This window comes from Gobio gobio (genome assembly GCF_949357685.1).
Source record: "Gobio gobio genome assembly, chromosome: 24".
NCBI lineage: Eukaryota > Metazoa > Chordata > Actinopteri > Cypriniformes > Gobionidae > Gobio > Gobio gobio.
This window is the reverse complement of record NC_137120.1, coordinates 31,669,149-31,693,257: the sequence shown is the minus strand read 5'-3', so window position 1 is coordinate 31,693,257 and position 24,109 is coordinate 31,669,149. Positions and strand designations below refer to the sequence as shown.

Here is a 24,109-nt window from a genome sequence, read left to right as displayed (position 1 = left end):
CCCCCTGGATGTGTTTTGAAGTTAAAAGTCTGGCATAACCATCTTTTCGTCCGTTTTCAGTGAATTTTAATATGCCTTTTCTAAGCTGTGTTTAATATAGAAAAAGGGTTATTTAAAATCTGGAAATCGTGACACACAAGGGAATGAGTATGGTCATAATTTACTCCATTGACTGACCACTGACTTTCATTGTATGGAAAAGAGCAGCCTTTGTGTTCAACTAAATATCTACATTTGTATTCCTTGAGGAAAGAAAGTCATACAGTTTTTTTTTTAGATTTTTATTTCAGGGTGAACTCTGCCTTTAAAGGACTTGGGCCAGAGATCGATTTCATATTAATAATTTAATGTAACTGCCTATTTAACCTCCCATATATATGACTGAATTGTAGTTAACACAAACAACAGTTACCATGTATTATTTAGCACTGTTAGCCTATTGGAAATGTGTAATAAGAAAATATGGTTACACTTTATTTTAAGTTGGCGTAGTTACATTGTACAAACTCAAATAAGTATTGAATAATATGAATTAACTACATGTACTTACTAGAGTTACGGTTTGGTTTATGGTTACTTGTAATTATGCATAATTTACTGTTATTACTATAGTAAGTACATGTAGTAACATGTAACTACGTCACCTTATAATAAACTGTTACTGAAAATATGTATACACACAGAGAAAAAGGGTGCCAAAATTGTACCTTTAGGGATACAACAGCTTGTCACAGGGGCAGTACCCTTAAAAGGACATCTTTGTACATATTTTTTACCACAAAAAGGTTCATGGTAGTACCTTAAGGTACATATTTGTACTTTGGTACTAATATGCATCTTTTAGGAGTAAAAAAGGTACAAAGATGTCGTTTTAAGGGTAGCCTACTGCCCCAGTGACAAGCTGTTGTATCCCTAAAGGTACAATTTTGGCACCCTTTTTCTCTCTGCGTATGCAACTGCAAAACCCCAGACCTTCACCTAATTTATACAATATTTCTTATATTTACATTCAAAAGAAAAATAACACTCAATCTAGTGGTCTGAGGGGACGTTTACATGTTGACAACGATGTACCAAAAGTGCTTTTTCGCGTACAGACAACAACATTGTCAAAGCGATCCCCGTTCACACGGATCCACGAAAACGACTGAAAATGCTGTATTATTCATGCCAGGCCAGTAGATGGCGATGTCACTTTGTAAAGAAGCACTACAGCTAGACTGAACACATAACACACATGCGCATGGCGTCGCCGCTTTCACAAATTTGCACTTTTGTAGTTTATATGGAGACGGTACCATATTTGATACCCGTTTTCAAAAGTTCGCATTTTCAGGCTCCCAAAACGCCGTTTTCGTGTAAATGAACGACCAAAACGCATAAGCTGCATCCGAAACCTGGAAAATGTTGCCTTCGGAGGACACATTTCAAGGCAGGAAGGCAGGAAGGCACCAAGACACGTCCGAATCTAATGTTAGCTTCACTTCCTGTCTCCTGAGATACCTTTGTCTGATCGATTTTTGAAGGCAGCTATTTGTATCCTTCGCTGCCTTTGATATCCCCCAATCCTGTGCTTTCCATTCTGTGACAGTTGAGCTGGGGGGAAAAGATGGCGTCCGAAAGTTGCGTTTGCTGGTCAGTTTGTGTGTAAATTTTACCAACGTTTTCTTCTTTTGATGTCATTTCTAGCGAGAAATTACTAATGTAGTAATGAAATATTTGTTTAGTTCTCACCAAAGCTCGCTCTATTTTGCTGTAGATCATTAAACGGTTACACTGCCCAAGAAGTCTGTCCGAAATTAGTTTCGTGAGGTGCCTTCATGCACAAACGCAGTGAGGCAACGAGTCAGCTGCCGGGTAGAGTTTGTACACTTTTTGCTTTTTCCGTGACCACCATAGACTGTAAAAAAAATATGGACGTAGTTTCCGTGACGTCACCCATAGAATTCGCAGTTTTGAAGCAAAAAGTATCTTGGCAGAGCGTCATCGCGCGTCACTCCCGGATAACAGAAAATGGGCAAAAATGCGGGACGTGGGCTGAGCTGAATTGACACGATGACTAACAGACAGCAAATAAATAGCTATCTAACTGTAACTCGAAGTGACCACGCCCTTTAACTTTAAGGCTTTATATAATGTAAATGAATGAGTTATAAATAAAATCACCCCCCTCACAGTTGTCATGAAGGGCAAAATTAGCTGTATAGACCAAAACCACAATTTGTACCAGGCTGTAAACATGTTTTATTCTGCTGTAAAGTTGGCCATTTTAACATGGAGCTCGATGACATTCTGCTCCCTTCTGGAGCCTGTCTCTAGTGGCCAGTCGATGAATTGCAGTATATGTTACTTCCGTATTGGCTTCAAGAGAAACTGCGGGAGGTTGCCGCTTGGTTACCACACCAAAACTAGGAACTGAAAATAAGTGACTCTTTCATTGGACATTTCCTTTAATTGTCTATTAAAATATTAATAATTATTAACATTCATAAGTAGGTCATATTTGCCACAATTTGCTCATAAACACAAGAAGCTTTTTTGTTCCAATTGTACCCATGTCGGGTACAGTTGGAACAGTACCCGAGTACAGTTCAGACACCAATCCGGTATGCTGTAAAGCTGCCTAACCAATTCATTGCAAATGTAAAATACCCTTAAAAAGGAGAATTCAACTGTTTTTTTCCATTCAGTAGCCTATTTTATTTTATTATTTGTTTAGTTAAAAGTAGTTAATTTGTAAAACATTGTACAGTAATGGCAAACACAACACAGCGACACAATATTTAATTTCAGTTCATTTTAATAGTAACAATTGAAAAGTTGAGTAACAATTGCAAACGGAAATAATAAAACAGATCAAATGCAAACAATAACCTAATTAACAATAACAATAAACATAATACATAAAACTTAACTCATTTGTCTCAACTGTACCCCGCTGACCACCTTGAACATTTCTCTAGATTTTATAATGACCTTGCATGCAGTACGTCAGTTTTTAGAGCACAGATTAAGGTTTACGAAAATGTAAGTCAATTTTAACAGGTATGTAAGGATGAGAAGCTATTCAATGTGGAAGGGACGTGGTGAAATGAAAAACTTACCTTAGAAAAAAAACTTTCGCCAATATCTTCGGACTGGAGAAGCGAATGTACTTCAAACTTCCCATGATCGAAGAGGGCGATAATATGCATGTGCAACGCAAATATCACAGATCAGACTTGTTGCGCACGCAAGTTATTTGAGGTGTTTCAAACGTACCCCTGTACCAACTGTACCCTGGTCTACACATTTTTTAGTCGAAAATGGTGTCGCGTAAACGGCCCCTAAATAGCCCAAAACCTTAAGTACTTCAAGAACAGATGTAATATCATCAAGTAAAAGCAGTATTGTTGTTTTAAAAACAAAACAAAAAACCTGTTATAGAAATAGGGCTGCAATAAAATAAAATATAAATATAAGCGTAAACATAAAATGTCTCATTTCATTTATATAATAGCCTCATTTGATAAAATTACTGAAACAAAAAATAAAATAAAATATAATATATATAGAAAAATTATACAAATGACGAAAGCACATAATAAAATGAGTAAAAATGGAAACTATTAATGCTATAAAAGTATAAAAAAGGATACTACAGTAATATATATTGCATTTATGATTCTGTCCACAGAGAAAAACGGCTTTATTCCATCAAATTCCAGCATGTAGATAATTAGTTTTCAGATTGCCGTTCATCACTGGTGGATTGCTTTAAACGCCTGCATGATAAATCCAAGCTTTCTTTGAAGCATGTTTTAATATCGTCCCTTTTATCCGAGCTTTTAGTCCCCACCCCAAAAAACCCTTCTCTCACATTCACCCTGAAGTGGTTATTTTTAGTGTCAGGATATAGCTCGCTATGCCCATGCCCGGCTACACAGAGAGATTAATGGAGCGCGAGAGGAAGAGGGAAAGAGATAAAGAGGCAGCACACGTGCATGCCAGCCACATGGCAGGAAATGGTGCGTGGGAGCATGAGAGAGGAAACCCTGGCAGAGACGGGTGGAGGCAGTGGCGAATCGTGAGCGGGAACTTTAAGCGGGGGTGCAGTTTCGAGTGTCATACCCTGCCCTAATCCCTTCGAAAGGTTTACCTTCCAGAGTGAGAGCTTCAAAGGGATGAAGGGTTGGGGGCAGTGGTTCCCAACCCTGGTCCTGGAATACCTACAGTACATTTTAGTTGTACCTCAGACGAGTATGTCAACATCAAAAATGTTCAGTGTTGATGAGGGTACTCCATGACCAGGGTTGGGAACCTTGAAAATCCTTCATCCCTAAGGGCCTTGGCCAGTTTTGTCCACTTTGGTTTGGAACAACCCTTCAATATGGCAGCCATGATTGTTTTGCCTCAATTCGGTGGAAGAACTTTTCTCTGTGTCGCTCAAAACGCTAGAGCTGTTCTGTTTTGGAGTCTGTCTCTAATGAAAGGGTTTAATCTGTTTGTTTCAGTGCATAGCCAATGTAATCATCACATATGTGTTAGTGAGGCCAGCAGGGGGTGCTCACCCTGTGGTCTGTGTGGGTCCGAACACCCCAGTGTAGTGATGGGGACACTATACTGTAACAAGCACCGTCCTTCGGATGAGACGTTAAACCGAGGTCCTGACTCTCTGTGGTCATTAAAAATCCCAGGATGTCCTTTGATAAAGAGTAGGGGTGTAACCCCGGCATCCTGGCCAAATTTGCCCATTGGCCCCTGTGTATCATGGCCTCCTAATCATCCCCATATATATATATATATATGATTGGCTTCATCACTCTGTCTCCTCTCCACCAATCAGCTGGTGTGTGGTGGGCGTTCTGGCGCAATATGGCTGCCGTCGCATCATCCAGGTGGATGCTGCACATTGGTGGTGGATGAGGAGACCCCCCCCCCCCCTCTATGTAAAGTGCTTTGAGTGCCTAGAAAAGCGCTATATAAATGTAACAAATTATCATTATAATTATTATATACTGTACACACACGATTTGAACTGGAAAGACTTTACTGTTTTTTCCGAATGCCCACAGTAAAGATACGCTATACACTTTCATTAATTCAGCCATTCTAATGAAATCGCAAGTGTCCTAATCAGAATGAAACATAACAATATGTAAACAATATGATTTGCGCTTTAAATCCTGCAGAAACCCCAACACAATCGGCAGATATTTAAACGCTCATGACAGACATTGTTATCTGCATTTCACAGTGATTGGCTGCCGCTTGGCATTTTCTGCTTAATATGTTCTCAACTTTTCGACACTCTCGGCCACTCTCAATGCCATCTCCTATATGCTGTCAGTCGCACAATTCACTGCGTGAGCATACAAATCGGCTTCATTAGGAATTAATTGAAAACACCCTGCTCTGCTGAGCTCTGTGCCAGTCGACAAACACAAAGATCTGTCGTGAAACTCTAGATGGCGCAGGCAAATAGGTCCTTTACTCAACCTGCTTGCAATCCCATCATTCTCTATAGGGCACAGCTGATTGGTTCCTGCTGTATCAGTTGCCAATGAGCTCGCTGCTCAACCTTCAAATACCTTCAAAAAAAGGTTAACATTTTCTGTAGCAGTTGCAGCGCACTTTCAGAAACCCTTCACCTTCCCCAGCTCCACCTGTATAGATCTGCTAAGGGTAATTCATGCATGCTATATTGTCCAGCAGCAGCATGCCATGTACGTATTGGTAGTAGCAGGTCCTGTACTTGCTCTGCAGCACCAGCAATAACAGCAGCAGCGTAGCAGTTCTATTCCACCAAGACCAAACATATCAACATTGTCATATCCAGTACTATCTGGTCTGGAGCTATTAGCATTCTTGGACCACCACCTGACCTATCAAACTTCAGTGTTTTGGAAGCTAGTGGCCGTCCGAGGCTTCTTAACTACTGTAAACCAAGGGAGGTCAGTCCGGTTTATCATAAAGATCATGCTTGTTAACTAGCGTCAACTAATTTTGACTAAGCTGATCCACCAGGTTAACTAGCACCAAACTTGTACTAACATTCTCTCTGCTCCGCAGGGAACTGATGTTCATTGTTCCCCAAACATTCAAGTGATCATTCGCAGTCACGTAAATGCAACGTGACTAAATCCATTCGGTTTGCTTGTGATGTCACCAGTTTTTCAAAAGCCCCTGACTCATATGCTTCAGATTCAGTATAACTTAAAGCTACTCTCAGCAGTTAAAAATGTCAACCGGTAAGCATTTCTGAGGAAGTGAGAGATTCTGCACTGAATTTAGAGAGGTACGCTGACTGTGAAGGATTACAGAGGATGGCTCTGAATTATTTTAAGGTCCCCTTAACCCGAGGATGCTTCACACTGAATAGGGGAATATGAATTATGAATGGGGCCGTTGACGTCACTCGGCTTTGAAAGGAGCTCAGTTGGAGAACAGTTTTCCCCTAAGCATAATTGACAGTGACTGCCTCTCTAGCCCTCTCTGCAGTTTCATAACCACTCAAATTGTTCAAAAGCTGTAATAAACTTGTTTATTGGAGAATTAATTTCTTTCCTGAGCTCTGTGATTCTTTTGTTGCTTGACATGCTGGTTTTAAAGCCTTTATTTATAAGGTTTTCATGTTCTCTTTCACAACACTTACAATAAAGTACTGTGGTGGTACCATTACCTTGGTAAATCCATGGACCTTTGATATCAGGTAAACACAAATTCACCCTATAATGTGGTATTGTATGATTATCATAATTATTCACCATGGTACCACTGTGCAATATAGTCAAATTGCCTTCTCACTAATTTTGATATGTATCTTACGCCACTCTCTCCCTGAAAGAAAATAAATTGATGCAAACTGGAGTCTAGGGCCTTGAGGAATCCCTTTTGCACAAATGCAAATGTGCTGACATTGAATCTCAAATGTGCTGCCTGATATGTAAAGTGTGATTATTTTTAATACCCGTTTATCACTTATTTACACACACATCTCTCTCTATTTCAGTGAAGAAAGCCAAGCTCGATGGACCACAAGGTAAGCCTGTAATCTCACTGTAACTAGCTTTCCACACAAACCTATCTATTGTGTTTTTGCAACAGGCTAGTAAATAAAATGTTATTTCCATGCAGAGAAATTCAACACCTACGTGTCACTGAAGGTTCAGAACGTGAAAAGCACCACTATAGCCGTGCGAGGCAGTCAGCCATGTTGGGAACAGGACTTCATGTTGTGAGTTCCCCTTTTCTTTCTCTTAGCAGTAAATAAAGATGGGCTAGAAACATAATCCAAGTAAGCAAGCATGTAGATGCAAATGTTTGGCCAATGCATCGAATGCACAGGGTCCCATTGTACATTCACTATATTGCCAAAAGTTTTGGGACGCCTACCTTTACATGCACATGAACTTTAATGACATCCCATTCTTAATCGGTATCTGTAAGGTTTAATATGGAGTTGGCCCACCCTCTGCAGCTATAACAGCTTCAACTCTTCTGGGAAGGCTTTCCATAAGGTTTAGGAGTGTGTTTATGGGAATTTTTGACCATTCTTCTAGAAGCACATTTGTGAGGTCAGGAACTGATGTTGGACGAGAAGGCCTGGATCACAGTCTCCGCTCTAATTCATCCCAAAGGTGTTCTATCGAGTTGAGGTCAGGACTCTGTGCAGGCCAGTCAAGTTACTCCACACCAAACTCGCTCATCCATGTCTTTATGGACCTTGTCATGTTGGAACAGGAAGGGGCCATCCCCAAACTGTTACCACAAAGTTGTGAGCATAAAATTGTCCAAAATGTCTTGGTATGAAGCATTAAGAGTTCCTTTCACTGGGCCAAGCCCAACCCCTGAAAAACAACCCCACACCTTATTCCCCCCTGCACCAAACTTAACACTAGGCACAATGCAGTCAGGCAAGTACCATTCTCCTGGCAACAGCCAAACCCAGATTCGTTTATCGGATTGCCAGACAGAGAAGCATGATTCGTCACTTCAGAGAACACGTCTCCACTGCTCTAGAGTCTAGTGGCGGTGTGCTTTACACCACTGCATCCGACGGTTTGCATTGCACTTGTTGATATAAGGCTTGGATGCAGCTGCTCGGCCATGGAAACCCATTCCATGAAGCTCTCTACGCACTGTTCTTGAGCTGATCTGAAGGCCACACAAAGTTTGAAGGGCTGTAGCTATTGACTCTGCAGAAAGTTGGCAACTTCTGAGCACTGACCCCACTCTGTGATTTTACGTGGCCTACCACTTCATGGCTGAGTTGCTGTTGTTCCCAATTGCTTCCACTTTGTTATAATACCACTAACAGTTGACCGTCAAATATTTAGTAGTGAGGAAATTTCACGAATGGATTTATTGCACAGGTAGCCACCTATAATGGTACCACACTTGAATACACTGAGCTCCTGAGAGTTACCCATTCTTTCACAAATGTTTGTAGAAGCGTCTGCATGCCTAGTTGTTTGATTTTATACACATGTGGTCATGGAAGGGATTGGAACACCTGGATTCAATGATTTGGAGAGGTGTCCCAATACTTTTGGCAATATAGTGTACATGCGCTTGCCCTGGTGGCAGCTGATAAATGCAATGCATACTTGATTTGAATTAGGTTCAGATATTCCATAACATATCGTGTGAACTTGAGCTTGTATATGTAAACATTTGTGCACACAAACTTGCATAGAGTGTGTTTTTAATCTTATAAGAACCTTTGATGTAGTGGCTATTTCTATTTTCTTATGTAACAGTTGGCATTCCCTAGGTAGTGGCAGTCAGGTAGTACCCCTAATGGTTTCATCCTCGAGGGCCAGATGTTTACACTTAAGATAAAAATATGTGTTGTGATTGTCCTGGAAGAGTAGATACAGTAAACGAGCAGAAATAAAATATTTAAATCAGGGATGGGCAACTTCGATCCTAGAGGGCCACTATCCTGCAGAGTTTAGCTTCATCCCAAATCAAACACACCTGAACAAGCTAGATTACTAGAAATTAATAGAAAGCTACAGGGCTAAACCCTCCAGGACCGACGTTGCCCATCACTGATTTAAATAGTGAAACTCACTTAGCAAAACAAAGCAATTATTAATGCTCCTACTTAGCATTATGGGTTTGTTCTAAATTAATGATACCGGCAAAATGTAATCTTGAGTAATCTAAAAGCCAGATCTAATTCAGCTCCTCTTTATCTTAGTATGCAATGTCTAACGCGGTGCCTCCACTGTCCCCAAGATTAGATCCCATGGTCTGTGAGAGGGATTGGATTTGAAGTCAAAGTTGAGGCTATTATTAGGATTTGATGCTGCTTTAAAGAGTGTAGTCCTGTGGAGCTTCACTTGGAATGTCACTGCAGATGCCCAAGGCACAGATGGCATTGTTGTCTGCACAGTGTTATTTTCTGTTTCTTTTTCCAGTTAAAATTAATCTTTTTTGTCCTCTGCTATTCTCTGGGGTCTGGTTTTTCAGCATGCCTAATCTAAATGAAATTACGGAGTCATGCAGTTTCTCCACCGTATTTCAAAAATGTGCTTTTTGTGGATTTCATCTAAGCAACTTTTGCCTTAGGTCTCTTTCTTTTTAGTGTGAGTTTATTATTAACTGAAGATATATGAAACCTTCCTAACAGAGTGTAGTATCCATATTGTCATACCGTATATGAATTTCTCTGTCCATCTCTCTTCACTCCATCTTCTAGTGAGATTAACAGACTGGATCTGGGCCTGACCGTGGAGGTATGGAACAAAGGACTGATCTGGGACACCATGGTTGGCACATTGTGGATCCCTTTGCACAGCATTCGACAGTCGAACGAGGTACAGCCCAGATGGCCGGCCGGGCCCCCAACAGCTTGCAGCTTTTCTCATCTTCTGTAGATCTATATGTGGAGATCTGAAGCTGATGCCTGGCATTGGCTCTCATTACAAACATGTTGCAGAAACCATTCCCTGTATGACTCTCTGTGTTAATATTTGCAAGAATTTCTTACCAGTTCAAATTTTTTTTCATGAACCGACACCAGTTGAATTTGTTTCTGCAATTTTGGCATAAAAGGTTCACTTTCGAGGACAGTGTCCCTGGAGCAATCTGGGAATAAGTAGCTTGTTTAAGGAAATAACAGGGATTGCTCAGTAGCCTTTTACAAGGATCAAACCCGAGCAGGAACCTCGGTAGTTGATCCAACCAAATGTACAGACAGCTTTGTCTCTGATGGCAGAAATAATTTTTTTTTATTTGTGTTGTAGGAAGGTCCAGGACAATGGTTGACTTTAGACTCCCAGGTAATTATGGCTGAAAATGAGATCTGCGGCACCAAAGATCCCACGTTTCATCGAGTGCTTTTGGATACGCGATTCGAACTCCCATTAGGTATCCTTGCTGTTTATTACTTCCTCCAATATTGTCTTTGGTCAATGCTTGTCCTAAGTTTTATTGCTAACTTATGGTTTTCATACTTCCAGATATACCGGAGGAGGAAGCTCGATACTGGGCCAAGAAATTGGAGCAGCTCAATGCCATGAGGGACCAAGATGTGAGTCTCCTCATTCAACTCCAGCCTTGTTGTGTTTACAGTCCTCCCTAGAGCCCAAGGGCAGAACATGCATTAATTTGAGTCTGTCAGAGAAATGCTTGAGCCAGAACAGCATTTTTTTGTCTTTTACTACTGACCTAATAAAAAAAAGACTTTTATCTGTTCAAACTAGCTTGCCAGTAATTTATGTTTGCTCATTTTGCAGTACACATACCAGGAGGAGCACGAGAGACCACTTCCAATGCCATCAACTCAGTGCTGTGAGCTTTCAAGCGCAACTCACACTCACACTATAAATTACATGGCCCCTTGGTAGCTTAATGTGTACAGAACCTCATTACCCCATCAGCAGGTCCAATATGAGGCCGCTTTATCTCTGTACACTTGATGAATGGCTTATCATCGTGGTGCAGATTTCCTGGACAGTATTCAGCTATTCAGTATTCGATGGGTTAAGGAGGAGGGGCTTGTTAGAGCAGCTTTGGCTTGCCAACAGGCCATTTTTTATTACTTCACATCAGAGCCACAATGCTGACATCCAAATTTACATCCATGCCACACCTAGTAATTTTACAACTCTTATCCCAAGCTGCTTATTCATGGTCAAACATGGGCGTGTGAACCACAAAGATGTACTTTTATCACTGATTTCTTTGGCTACTTCTAATTTTTTGTCTTTACTCATAGGTAACTGGAGTCTATGGGGGGACCAACAAAGTAAGTAATCTTTGTTTAAAAAACAAACCAAAAAAAAAACGTGCAGAAAACTTTCATTGATGCTTGCTGGTGGACTTTGTTTACTCAAGTATGATGGGTTTGTGGATCAACATCATTTTGGTCCTGGAACATTCCTATTAAACAATCAGATTTTAGGGTTAACCCACACAATTTATACTTTCCTCAGATGATGATCCAGACAGTGCTGTGGATGATCGAGACAGTGATTACCGCAGTGAAACCAGCAACAGCATCCCACCTCCGTTCTACACCACTTCTCAGCCCAACGCATCCATGCACCAATACCCCATCCGAAATATGCAACACGGCTCCCGCTACAACGACATACACGACTGTGACTATGATAACCAGAGAGCCATTAGGTAAATTTTTGCTGTATTGTTGCTAATGCTAGTCACTTTAGCATCTATCCGTTGGTGATAGCATTCACTGTCTACAACTTTCCTCTGCTCTTATTCCTATGCATTGATGACTGTATACAAGGATTGGATGAGCAGTCATTGTATACACTTCATGGGTTTGGAGCCACATTGGTGTGATTTGAATGCAACATTTCCCCTCAATTGCTCGTTTTGGTCCAGTTCACTTCAAAACGAGCTTATTTCCTGTACATTTTGTCTTACAAAAGTGCTATTCCCGACATTCTTGCATTGCATGCTGGAGACTTTGTTCTATAAGACTCTGGCCCTGTCCCAAATGGCACCTTAAGCTCTCGGGGTCCTTCTCCAAGTCAAGTTATCAAACTGTTGGGTAATAATCCCCTAAGAAGTCTTCACCAAAAGGGAGGTGCTAAGGCACATTGTATTTCATTGCTGCAGTACTCTGTACTAATATGCATATGACAATAAACTTGGACTTGGCTTAGCAGCCCCAAAGTAGCTTATGAGCAGCCTTTGGAAAACTTTAACAACAAATGGGCCACCCAGCTCTCTCACGGACTTCACAGATGCATGTGAGAGAAGGCCACGAGACTGCAAATCAACATCAAGTGCGCTTGTTGGGACAGGGCCTCTTTCAAAGCCTCTTGAATCCTTTATAAAGTCTTATTAATAGACAGATCCTGATCCCAAAGTGATGCTTTGTATATTAGTCTCTTAGCAGCTTGGTTAACCAATACCTTAAGTTGGGTCATTTTCCTTCCAATGTGACCTGATGAGGTGAGATGAAAAACGATTAAAAAAGACATTTCTCATGCTCCTCCTCTTCCTGCCTCCCCCATCCCCTTCCCTCCCACCAGACGCTATGATAGTTTAGACTCCGCCACCAACGGCCGCAGCGATCTCGATTCGGCTTCTGGCTCGAGCAGGCGGACCAGCCGCCAGTACTCCTTAGACAGTAGGCACTCGCTCTCTGATAGGTGGGTCTCCGTAGCTCCTACACCTCCACCCTCTTCCACCTCCTCCTCCTGCTCTTCTTCCTGCTCCAGCCTGTGATTCCGTCCCGCTGTGATGATGTCGTGGAATTGGACTTGTCTGGTCCTGTGGTCCTCGCTATGCTTGCCATGCATGCGCACCAATCCTTCTTTTACATACATGGTCTATTGATATATTTTATCTATACCTCTTTGTATATGTCCTCTATCATGATTGCTGTGTACCTGTTAATGGCCTGTCTCGTGTTATTAGGTAACCAATCCTTTCACCTCACAAGCTTTTTCTTGTGTCTTTTGTACCGTGTAATCGGAATTTGGTGCAATTTTGTGAAGTCTGTTATTTGGCTGCTTTATGCCTGACAGAGTTAGAGAATAACGTTGCAATTCCGAACGCCTAGTGTGTGCTAATTATATAGCCTTTAGACACACTATGCTGTGTGTGGGCAGCAGGCGGGACCATGTCGATGGCTGTGACAGAGTCCAGGGGATGTACATATCACTGATTACCCTCTCTGTGTCTCACGAACCAACCTTACTGAAAGCCAAAATGTGTTGTGTGGAAGACAGGAAATTAAGCTGTGTCTTGGGAATTTATGGGGTTGTGCGTTAGGGAGTTAGAAAAGGTGACAAGGATATATGACTAACTGGCAGAAAGACTTGACAGAAGCGTGATTGTAAGTGTAATTGTGTTTGCGTCCCGTGGCTCTTGTATTTCCTCCAGTCTGAAGCCCAGATGCTTTTTGGCTCACAGCCTATTACACACCCCATCTATTTCGCTTCTGATTCTTCATGCATTACTAAACCTCACGTCCCATAATCGATAATGTGTGTGTGTGTGTGTGTGTGTGTGTGTGTGGGTGGCAATGCATCTTTTCTTGCTCATTCTATTCTCTCAGTCTCTCTTTACATAATTGACTCGTCAGTGACTTCACCAGTGAGGATAAATAGCCTTTCTAAACTGGAAAATGCAGCACCCCCTTTTTTGTGAGCTCAGAGATCTTTTCTTTTATGTGTTGTTCTTTCTTGTCCACCTGGACGAATTTGTACGATGACAACTCTTCCCACTGCCATCTTATCTCAATGTTTTTGTGTTTGGTCTGAGATTGTGAAACAGCTCTTTTTGAGTCCATGTGTAAATGTGAGTTTTTTTCCTTCGACTCCCTCAAATGAGCCTCAGGACTTGTTTTCTCTCACCACCTTACCTGCACTCATACATCCATCCAGCAGAATTTATTTTCCTGCTGAAGAAAACATCTTAAACCAACCATAAATTTGTTTGCTTGTCTTAGCTGGTTTAAGCTAGTCTACCGGCCTTACTTCTGGGGGACCAGGTAAGACCAGAAAACCATCTTTGGCAGGTTTAAGCTGTTATTTTCAGCAGGGAGAAACTTCAATTAACTGACAAGCATCATTTTCCTCTGTAGTTGGTTGTTCCTGCCTCTAACTCTCTTTTTACGGCCCTTAAACCTTTATATAAGCAATCGCCCACCTTCTTTCTTCCATGACTTAATAAAACTGACAGTTCTTTACTCCCGCAGCCCCACTGGCAGTAGTCGCTATGCCTCCTCGGGTGAGCTGAGCCGCGGCAGCTCCCAACTCAGTGAGGAGTTCGGCCCAGAGGATGTTGAGAGCTTCCGTGGTTCTGGAGAGTTCTACGATGAGAACGACTCCTACCATTCCTGCCATTCCTCTGTTAGCTATGGTAAAGACTCGCCCGTCTGGGACCCGGATGAGCCGCAGGTCATCTACAGTGATGATGGGGAGTACAACAAAGATGGAGGTGAAGAAGGTGCACTCTACGATGGTGAAATCTATGAGCAGGAGGAAGGGGAGTACCACTATGAGGAGGAGGAGGAAGGAATGGTGTATGAAGAGGATGAAGACCTTTATCCATTGGATGGCACTCTCAGTGAAGAGCAGGAGCCACCCTACACCCCTACCCCAACCAGCACTGCCCCAGCATTGGCTCCTGAGGCCCCAGCCAGCCGTCCACCCCTGGAGAAACAGGCTTCCATGCACCAGCAACAGCCCCCACAATCCCAGCCACCGTTTCAGACCATGGAGCCTAAACGAGAGTCACCCCCTCCACAACAGCCACAAGATGTCTTTGCCAAGGTACCTCGTACCTCAACCCCACCCCGGGTCTCAGAGTTGGAGCCAGAGAAGGTCCCAATGCCTGCAGGCAAGCTGGCAGCTCATACAGAGGAGCCTTTGCCCACCTCTGCCACTGAGATCCCACCTGAAGAAGAACACGAGAAGGAGGCTTCTCCTGAGAGGTAAGCTCCATGTGCAGAGTCCTTGAAAGCTTGGATAAGGTGTAGTCTATCATGACATTTTGCTGGATACAAGTTCAATCTAATAATTTCACCATCATTTCCCAGCCCACCAAAGTTGGAGTCACCTGTGGACCCTGCAATAAGGGCCAAAGCCAACTGGCTACGACTCTTCAATAGGGTCCGCCTTCAGCTGCAGGAGGTATGTGAGGTCTGAAGTTGTGAAGCCTGAAATTGATTCAAGATTTGTTTGATCAGCTTGCAAGTACATAGAAATTCAGTAACCTTTTTAAATCAGAGTTTGCCAGCTTATGCCTATTCAGTTGGTTCTATTGGCCAACATTGGGTCGCTAGTCTTTGGTTAGTTCTGCCCTTTTGTTGTCCTTTTTCTTGCCTGTCTTCTCCATTTCATGTTCCTTTTTTGTTGCTTATTTTTCAGTTTTACATTTTACTGTTGCGTATGTTTACAAAACATGTTTTCGTTTTGAGATTTTGTACTTTGCCCCTTTTTGTGTTCCACCCCATTAGTTTTTGTTTTTGTGTGTTTTTTCTTTCAGTTTTTTGTCATTGCAATAGCGATTGTCATGCTCTTCCCTGCTTTGCCGAAGTTGGACAAGCAGTCTGAAAGGTGGGTGTGGTAATGCGAGGGTTCAAAGTAAACGCATTTTTCTGACCGTTGACTATGGCACGCTTTCTCCGAGATACACATGGAGTTATGATAGAATAATGATGATTGAGATAAAGATGTCCGGCAAATCCGGTCTAATTATGAGAGAGACCTGCAGCTGACGTCAATGAGATCAGCCTACTGCAGGCTCTTTCTGTGTCCAATCAAAACAGACAATGGTCTTTTTTCTGCAATACAAATGATATCTTTGAAATTACATTGGGAGGTCTGCATGGATATTGAAAAGAACATTAATATGGTTTAGTGGATGAATTAAATAGAGATATATGGAGTTCTGTCACTGATCCCTCTGTCACTCTCTGTCGTCCACAGGCTCGAGGTGAGACTCCAGGACTTGCATCACTCTTTTTGCAAGCAGGGTAAGTGTCACCAGAGGACTGCAACTCTTTTTCAGAGCAGCTAAATGTCTGAGCTATTTAAACATCATGCTTTAGATTATATATAATGTATATAAACATTTAAATATGGGAAAGAACCTGAAGCATTATGAATCTTTATGGAAAATGCTCTTTTCCATAAGATTATCACTATTTTTTTAAAGACCCCTATTTTTAGGGGTTCAAGCTCATACTGTAGTGCTGAAACCCTATTGTAGTTGTTAAAATGTCCTAGGATCAGCATTCTCCCCTAAAAGTGATTGGGCAGACCAACCCGTAAGTTGTAGATACTTGAAACTTTGTGGGCTGGTAGTACTGACACCGTCTACAACGTCACCAAGGCATGCCCCGATTGGCCTACAGCGGTGAGCTACAGCGGTGAAAAGTACGAAAACACTCACAACTTCTAAACCATTAGGCAAAGTGTCCTATATCGTCGGATTCTATCGTCTATCCCTTGCGAAATTTCGGGTATTTTGGATTTTTTGAAAAAACTACTTTTGCAAACTAGTCCTAGGTTTTTGGCCAGATTGGAACCAAACCAGTGCAGCAAGATTCTCTGGAGTCTGATTGTTAGTAATGATCAAAAGGGTTGAAATTTCGATTCATGGTCATAATGGACCGCCAAAATGTTCAAAATGGGAGGAGCCACTTTTACTAAAATGGCTATAACTTGTGAACAGAATGAGATATTTGCAACTTTGCACACCTATGTAAGAGCACATTTTGTGGTCGTGCGTAAAAGCATGCGGCAACTGGCCACTTGGTGGCGCTATAACATGGAAAAAACATAAAGATGGCTATAACTGATTGACTTGAAAATTGTCATGCTGTGTCTTCGTTCAAGGTGCCAAGACTGCCTTTGAGGACATTTATGTATCTCGAAAAACACCAATGTAGTTTGAGGAAAAATCCCACGCAGGACGATTTCTTTTGAATTCCTCACAGGCCTCTAGGGCCGTGAGTCAAACAGGCCCAGCGAGTTTCGATCGGCCACCGTTAACCCCGTTTCACGTGCGTAAAGGATTGTATACCACATGATTTTTCGCACACGTCCACGGAATTCATACCGCATGGTAGAACTCCTCATTCTAAACAACTTTGCCTCTAGGACCGCCGCTGTTGATCAAATCGTTTGTTAAATATTGGAGATTTTTTCAAACCTCAACTTTGGCGAACTAGTTGTAGGTTTTTGGCTCAATCTTGATAACTGTTAAAAAGCTTTAAAAACCATATATTTCCTATGGTAATTTGCCTGTATTGGCTGTAAATGGTCTTTTCCATCTATGATCGCGATAGTAACAGGCTTGCAAATTAAAACACATTACCTTTTTACGCATGTGCTTAAAAAACGCTTAAACCCTGATAATTGCTGCTCGCAGCTATATTTTAAATTGTTCCTGCTCCCATGTTGAAATCAGTTGCCTAAATTAGATCAATTGGAAATTACAGATCAATTATTTATTTATATTTATATATTGCATCAATTAGATGCTGTATCTACTGACTTCTCTTTGCAAAATGCATCAAAGCTTACAAGCTTTCGCTCTGCTAATCAAATTAAAGAAATTTAAATGATTAAAGAAACACTTATCCATCAGTTTGTTTTTAGTCATACATTTTACAATGTAATAATAATATACATATATATTAATAAAATACATTTTCCCGTTTGATCCGCAGGCCTGGAGGTGCTCTCTACAGCATAGACAGCATGCCTGACCTACGCAAGAGGAAGGCCATCCCTCTCGTCCGAGACCTGGTGAGTCACACACCCCCGCTTCAGTACGTCAAAGTTTCAACCAAAGCATTGCTGGACCAAACATCACCTTCCTATCTCTTCAAAAGTTCCATCTATATAAGTCAGCGTGGTTATTTTGGGCAGCAGTCTGTCAAGGGTCTGTAGTTCACCGAAGTCTCTATGGCACATCTGTTTGAATCACGGCTACAGGGTTAGACATTATTAGAGCATTACTCAGCTCCATTCACCCTGTAGACTTATGAATCTCCACCGGTCCAGTCAGCCTCCCAACTGCCTCAATGTCTCCTTTACAGTCCCATTCATTTTGGTCTCTGTATTTCTTCCCGAGCTGACTTCATTCCCTGCTAACCTTGTTATATGCCTATAACCTACTTCGAGAGCAAGCATCATTGGTTCTTGCATGGATAGAGGCAACATGCAATCTAAATTGAACCTAATAAGTTTAAACAAAATGCTCAAGAGTTAGGTTGCATTAGCGCTTGTTAATTAACTACATTTTTGACTTTCACTTTCTGCAAAACTTCTCAATAGACTGACTGGAGAGTTAGTTATGTATTGATTAGACAAAGTAACGAGAGCCAAAAAAAAAAACATTCAGTAGCTGACAGCTGTCGCGTAGGTCTGGCCGTACTTATTCAGCCAAGAATGCTCCTGGCAGCCTTTACTGGAGGGCTGTCAGAGCAAGCAACGGCACCAAGCTCTCTTTGACGCTACGTACTGGAAGATGAGGGAGAAATTACCATGCTGCACGAAACAGCTCCACAGTTTGTCGGTTTTAATCCAGCTTACCATCACCGACACTGACTCTAAGAGTCAGAAGCCAAAGTGCTGACTTGCTCAGAATTAAAACGCGTGTCAAAAACAATTCATCCAAAAGACAAAGTACCCCCCTCTCTTTTGTATTTCTCTCTGCTCGTTCCATAGTTCAGTCTTCCATGTGCATAATTGTTGTACAAGCACTTTTCTAGACCTCTTTACATAAATACTTTATTGTTGTGGTTGAGTCAGTAGTTTTATAAAAAGTATAACTTGAATTTAGCTCTACTTGTCATCTTCTATAACTTAATCAACCCTGGTTGTGCAGTTTGTGACGCATGTAATCAAATTAAATCAAATGAACCAAACTTCTAAAATATATTTTTTTCCCCAATGCCTCATCTCCTGCAGGCAATGGTGAGTACTACCTTTTTCAGCACTCCTTGGTAAAATACTTAAATTCTAGCCATAACCACAGTTTTCTGTTTCATTATTTATGACTGTATCCTTTTAAAGAATTCCATCACAAATTCATAGTTAAAGTGTTAGTTCACCCCCAAATGAAATTCTGTCATTAATTACTCACCCTCATGCCGTTCCAAACCCGTAAGGCCTTCGTTCATCTTCGGAAACACAAATGAAGATATTGTTGATGAAATTCGAGAGCTCTCTGACCCCTCCATAGACAGCAATTTAATGAACCTTTCAAGAACCAGAAAGGTAGTAAGCACGTAGTTAAAATAGTCCATGTGACTACATTGGTTCAACTTTAATTTTATGAAGCGACGAGTACTCTTTGTCTGGAAAAAACAAACAAAATAACGACTTTATTCAACCGTTTCTGGGCCTTGAAAGTGTTAATTAAATTGCTGTCTATGATGAAATCTGAGAGCTCTCTGAACCATTAAAAAATATCTTCATTTTCGTGTTCTGAAGATGAACGAAGGTCTTACGGGTTTGGAACGACCTGAGGGCGAGTAATTAATCACCCATTTTTGGGTGAACTATCCCTTTACATCCAAACAACAACTTTTTTGGGGTTAGGGTTAAAGGCAGTGCTTAAGAGTCAATGATTGGATCATTGGAGTGATTATCATGTTTCTAGCTATGTTATATGTTTGTCAACAGTTCTTCTAACCCTAATTGATGGAGTGTGTAGCTTTTCATTTCTTAAACAACCATGTAGGAAGACACATCATGGCCATATTCCAGGATGACAATCTCAAGATTCATCAGCCTCACATTGTGAAAGAATGGTTGGGTGGGAGCATGAAGAATCAGTTTCACACATGAAATTCATTGAAGGTCTTTGGGATGTGCTGGAGTAGACTTTACAGAGTGCTGGACTCTTGCATTGTCAATACAAGATCTTGACCAAAAATTGATGCACCTCTTGATGGAAATAAATGTTATTTCCATCAAGAGGTGCATCAATATAACATGCTAGAAACACTGCTATAAAGATGAAATCATTGACTCTTAAGCATTTGCCTATTTAAATCCAAACAGCGAGTGTATTTTATATATATATATATATTTGCATTCTGTATAATTTTTATTTTATTGTTTTTGTTACTTAGATTGTTATATTTTAAAATATAATTTGCTTTGTCATAAGTAAGTTTGACAAAAATACTGTTAAAAACAGTTTTCAGTTAATATCATATATTAGACATCAAATATATACACACATTTGCTCCTCATTTTATTTTGAGCCCTACATGTTGGTTTTCTCTTGTAGTCCCTTGTCCAGAACTCTCGAAAAGCAGGCATCACTTCTGCTATGGCCTCCAGCACACTTAACAATGAAGAATTGGTATGTCAACCAGCCCTGTTTTCTTCCTGTATATTCGCATGTTGCAGTTCAGAACCATTTTCCATTTACCTGTTGATTTGTTCAATGATCTTGCAGAAGAGTCATGTCTATAAGAAGACCCTGCAGGCTTTGATCTACCCCATTTCATGTACCACACCACACAACTTTGAGGTGTGGACGGCAACCACGCCCACCTACTGCTACGAGTGCGAGGGGCTTCTGTGGGGAATCGCTCGACAGGGCATGCGCTGCACCGAGTGTGGGGTCAAGTGCCACGAGAAGTGTCAAGATTTACTCAATGCCGATTGTCTGCAGAGTAAGATTCCTTATTGAGTTTCTTTCATTACTCTCAAATATATCAAATATACAAATATACAAATATAAATATACACTTCCAGTTAAAGGTTTGGAATAATTACAAATTTTGCTCACCAAGGCTGCATTTATTTGATCATTTTTAAATAATTTATTACATTTTAAAAGATTTCTTTTCAATTTTTATATATTTTTAAATGTAATTTATTCCTGTGATGCAAAGCTGAATTTTCAGCATCTTTACTCCAATCTTCAGTGTCACATGATCCCTCAGGAATAATTTGTAAGTGTTTTTTACTTACTCAAAACTTTGAATGGTATTGAATCACGGTTTCCACAAAAATATTAATCATCACAACTGTTTTTAGCATTGATGATGATAATAAATGTTTATTGAGCAGTAAATCAGCATCTTAGAATGATTTCTGAAGGATCATGTGACACTGAAGACTGGAGTAATGATGCTGAAAATTCAGCTTTACATCACAGGAATAAATTACATATTAAATTACTTGATTTTTGATCAAGTGAGCAAAATAGACCTCTTTCAAAAACATTATGATTATTCCAAATTCATTGACCGGTAGTGTAAATATATAATATATATGTATATAAACCTTATCCATTTTCTGCAGGGGCGGCGGAGAAGAGCTCTAAGCATGGAGCTGAGGATCGCACACAGAACATCATCATGGTGTTGAAAGACCGCATGAAGATCCGTGAACGGAACAAGCCTGAGATATTTGAGCTGATTCAGGAAGTGTTTGCAGTCATCAAGGCCACGCACGTGGCGCACATGAAGCAGATCAAGCAAAGCGTCCTGGATGGAACCTCCAAGTGGTCGGCCAAGATCAGCATCACCGGTAATGACCCACTTCAAACAGTACAAGTTTGTTATATATCATATTGGTTATCTTAGTATTAACCCTGTTTCTGCGCTCAGTGTTATGCGCCCAGGGCCTACAGGCAAAGGACAAGACCGGCTCCAGCGACCCTTATGTTACGGTGCAAGTAGGCAAGACCAAAAAACGGACCAAGACTATCTATGGCAACCTCAACCCCGTATGGGATGAGAGCTTCAATTTGTAAGTGGACTATTTTTGTATCTCGCTTAATATATATCTAATAGATTTTATCGAGAATGAGCGCTCACAGTGATACAAAAATGTCTCAACAGTGAGTGTCACAACTCTTCCGATCGGATCAAAGTGCGCGTGTGGGATGAGGATGACGATATTAAGTCCAGGGTAAAGCAGAAGTTCAAACGTGAGTCTGACGACTTCCTCGGTCAGACCATCATCGAGGTACGAACTCTGAGCGGTGAGATGGACGTCTGGTACAACCTGGGTGAGTAACCAAGCCATATTTTCTTTAGAAAATATCGAAATACATTGATAAGATTAATGTAATGTTATATTTGTGTTCTATTTACATTGCGTTCAGGTTTTCCTTGTGATTTTCCTTTTGTATGATTTTTAAGTTTACCAGCTTCATTTCATTTCCTTTCAGACAAGCGCACAGACAAGTCTGCTGTGTCAGGAGCCATTCGTATGCACATCAGTGTGGAGATCAAAGGAGAGGAAACCGTAGCTCCGTACCACGTCCAGTATACTTGCTTGCATGAGGTCAGTCTGATACTACCATGATCATGTTTGCCAATCTCATTTACTACAGTTACTACTGGTGTTCCTCAGGGTTCTGTTTTGGGCCCGCTTCTATTCGTCATCTACTTACTCCCTCTGGGCCACATTTTCAGAAAATATGGTATCCATTTTCACTGCTACTCTGATCACATCCAGCTCAACCTCTCTTCGAAACCCTCTGGCTCTTTTCCTCCACCTTCTTTGTCCAGTTGTTTAGCTGAAATTAAAGATGGGTCTTCAGCTAACTTTTTAAAAATCAATAAAACTTTTAGCTATGCGGCCCCTTGTCTATGGAACTTTCTCCCTCTCGATATTCGTAAAAGTGACAGTCTACATGCTTTCAAATCCCGTCTTAAGACTTCGCTTTTTACCCAGGCTTTTTTATTACCTGCTTTTTATTAGCTTACTGTATCTATAATCCTACTCTACATGTGTGCTGTTATGCTGTTGTATTCTGTAATTCTAATGGGATTTGTTTATTGTTATTTGGTTTTGATTATTTTTTTATATTACTGTTTGGCTTGCTTGGCTTGCTTTTAAGGTTACCTTGGTTCTTATGAAAGGTGCAGTTTTCATTCACCCAACAATGAAAATTATCCCGTAATTTACTCACCCTCAAGCCTTCCTAGGTGTATATGACACTCTTCTTTCAGGCGAATACAATCTGAGTTTTATTAAAAAATGTCCTGGCTAATTCAAGATTTATAATGACAGTGAATGGCAGCCCATAATTTGAAGCCCAAAAAAGTGCATCCATCCATTATAAAAGTAATCAACATGGCTCCGGGGGGTTAATAAAGGACTTCTGAAGCGAATCGATGGGTTTGTATAAGAAAAATATTTCACACGTTATAAAGTAACCCTTCTTGAAGTTCAAAATGCTTATGCTACATCCAAAATCATCTTCGCGCCAGTTACGCTTTTTTCCGGCGGAAGCTAGATATTTTACTTTATAACATGTAAAATATGGATAAATAAAATGTATTATTAGGGGCCAAGCACCGAAGGTGCGAAGGCACCTATTGAAACCGTTCCCGTTCTTATTATTATTATTCATCTTCTTCTTCTTCTTCTTCTTCTTCTTCTTCTTCTTCTTCTTCTTCTTCTTCTTCTTCTTCTTCTTCTTCTTCTTCTTCCGCCACGAAGTCTATGGCAGCCCATAGAACCGTATGGTAAAAAGTTGTGAAATTTGGCACACTAATAGAAGACAGTCTGAAATGTCACCGAAGCAAATTTGGAGTCTCAAACTCAATCCCTCTAGCGCCACCATCAGTCCAAAATTTGACTCATGTTTATGCTAATAACTTTTGAACCATAAGGGCTAGAAACAAAATTCTTTTTTCCTCTGATTCCTTGGCTCAAGACGATTCGATTGCACCCTATGACGTCATTTTCCGTCATTACAATGTTCCCGCCATTTTGAATTAAACGAAACCCAACTTTTTCGAACTCGTCCTAGGCCGTTGGTCCTATTTTCACGAAAATTGAACCAGATCATCTCCAGACAGGGTTGACAAAAAAATATGGAATTCAAGTTGATTCGTTAAATCGTTTTTGATTAACACGCAAACAAATTTTACGTAACGCTTGAAAAAACACACTTAAGGCAATATCTCCGCAACGCTTTATTGTATTCAATAATTGTATACCAAACTTGGTACAAGTCATCACAAGCATGACTTGAGGCAACATGCAGCGTTTCGGTGCAGCGCCACCTACTGGTCCAGAGATACGAAAAATGGCTATTTTTGCTTATAACTTCTGAACTGTTTGTCCAAAAATCATAAAAGTGGTCTCGTTAGATTCAGGACGGCATGCCGAGTCGTCTGATATCCAATTTTACCATA

The 24,109-nt window shown here is 40.9% G+C and overlaps 1 protein-coding gene across 1 annotated transcript in view; it reads left to right on the top strand.

The window, feature by feature from the left end:
• Positions 1-3,904: 3,904 nt before the first annotated feature.
• The window catches only part of unc13a (unc-13 homolog A (C. elegans)), a gene marked incomplete at both ends in the record, with an annotated part of 50,234 nt that continues 30,029 nt past the window's right edge, over positions 3,905-24,109 (top strand). The window contains 20 exons of the mRNA XM_079807072.1: positions 3,905-4,007; positions 6,992-7,021; positions 7,117-7,216; positions 9,689-9,806; positions 10,236-10,359; positions 10,452-10,522; positions 10,728-10,782; positions 11,210-11,239; positions 11,427-11,622; positions 12,498-12,617; positions 14,171-14,908; positions 15,014-15,107; positions 15,906-15,952; positions 17,654-17,732; positions 20,230-20,304; positions 20,401-20,620; positions 21,255-21,482; positions 21,563-21,704; positions 21,797-21,966; positions 22,129-22,244. Coding sequence (XP_079663198.1) covers positions 3,905-4,007; positions 6,992-7,021; positions 7,117-7,216; positions 9,689-9,806; positions 10,236-10,359; positions 10,452-10,522; positions 10,728-10,782; positions 11,210-11,239; positions 11,427-11,622; positions 12,498-12,617; positions 14,171-14,908; positions 15,014-15,107; positions 15,906-15,952; positions 17,654-17,732; positions 20,230-20,304; positions 20,401-20,620; positions 21,255-21,482; positions 21,563-21,704; positions 21,797-21,966; positions 22,129-22,244 — 2,856 coding nt within the window. The remainder of the gene's footprint in view (positions 4,008-6,991; positions 7,022-7,116; positions 7,217-9,688; positions 9,807-10,235; positions 10,360-10,451; positions 10,523-10,727; positions 10,783-11,209; positions 11,240-11,426; positions 11,623-12,497; positions 12,618-14,170; positions 14,909-15,013; positions 15,108-15,905; positions 15,953-17,653; positions 17,733-20,229; positions 20,305-20,400; positions 20,621-21,254; positions 21,483-21,562; positions 21,705-21,796; positions 21,967-22,128; positions 22,245-24,109) is intronic.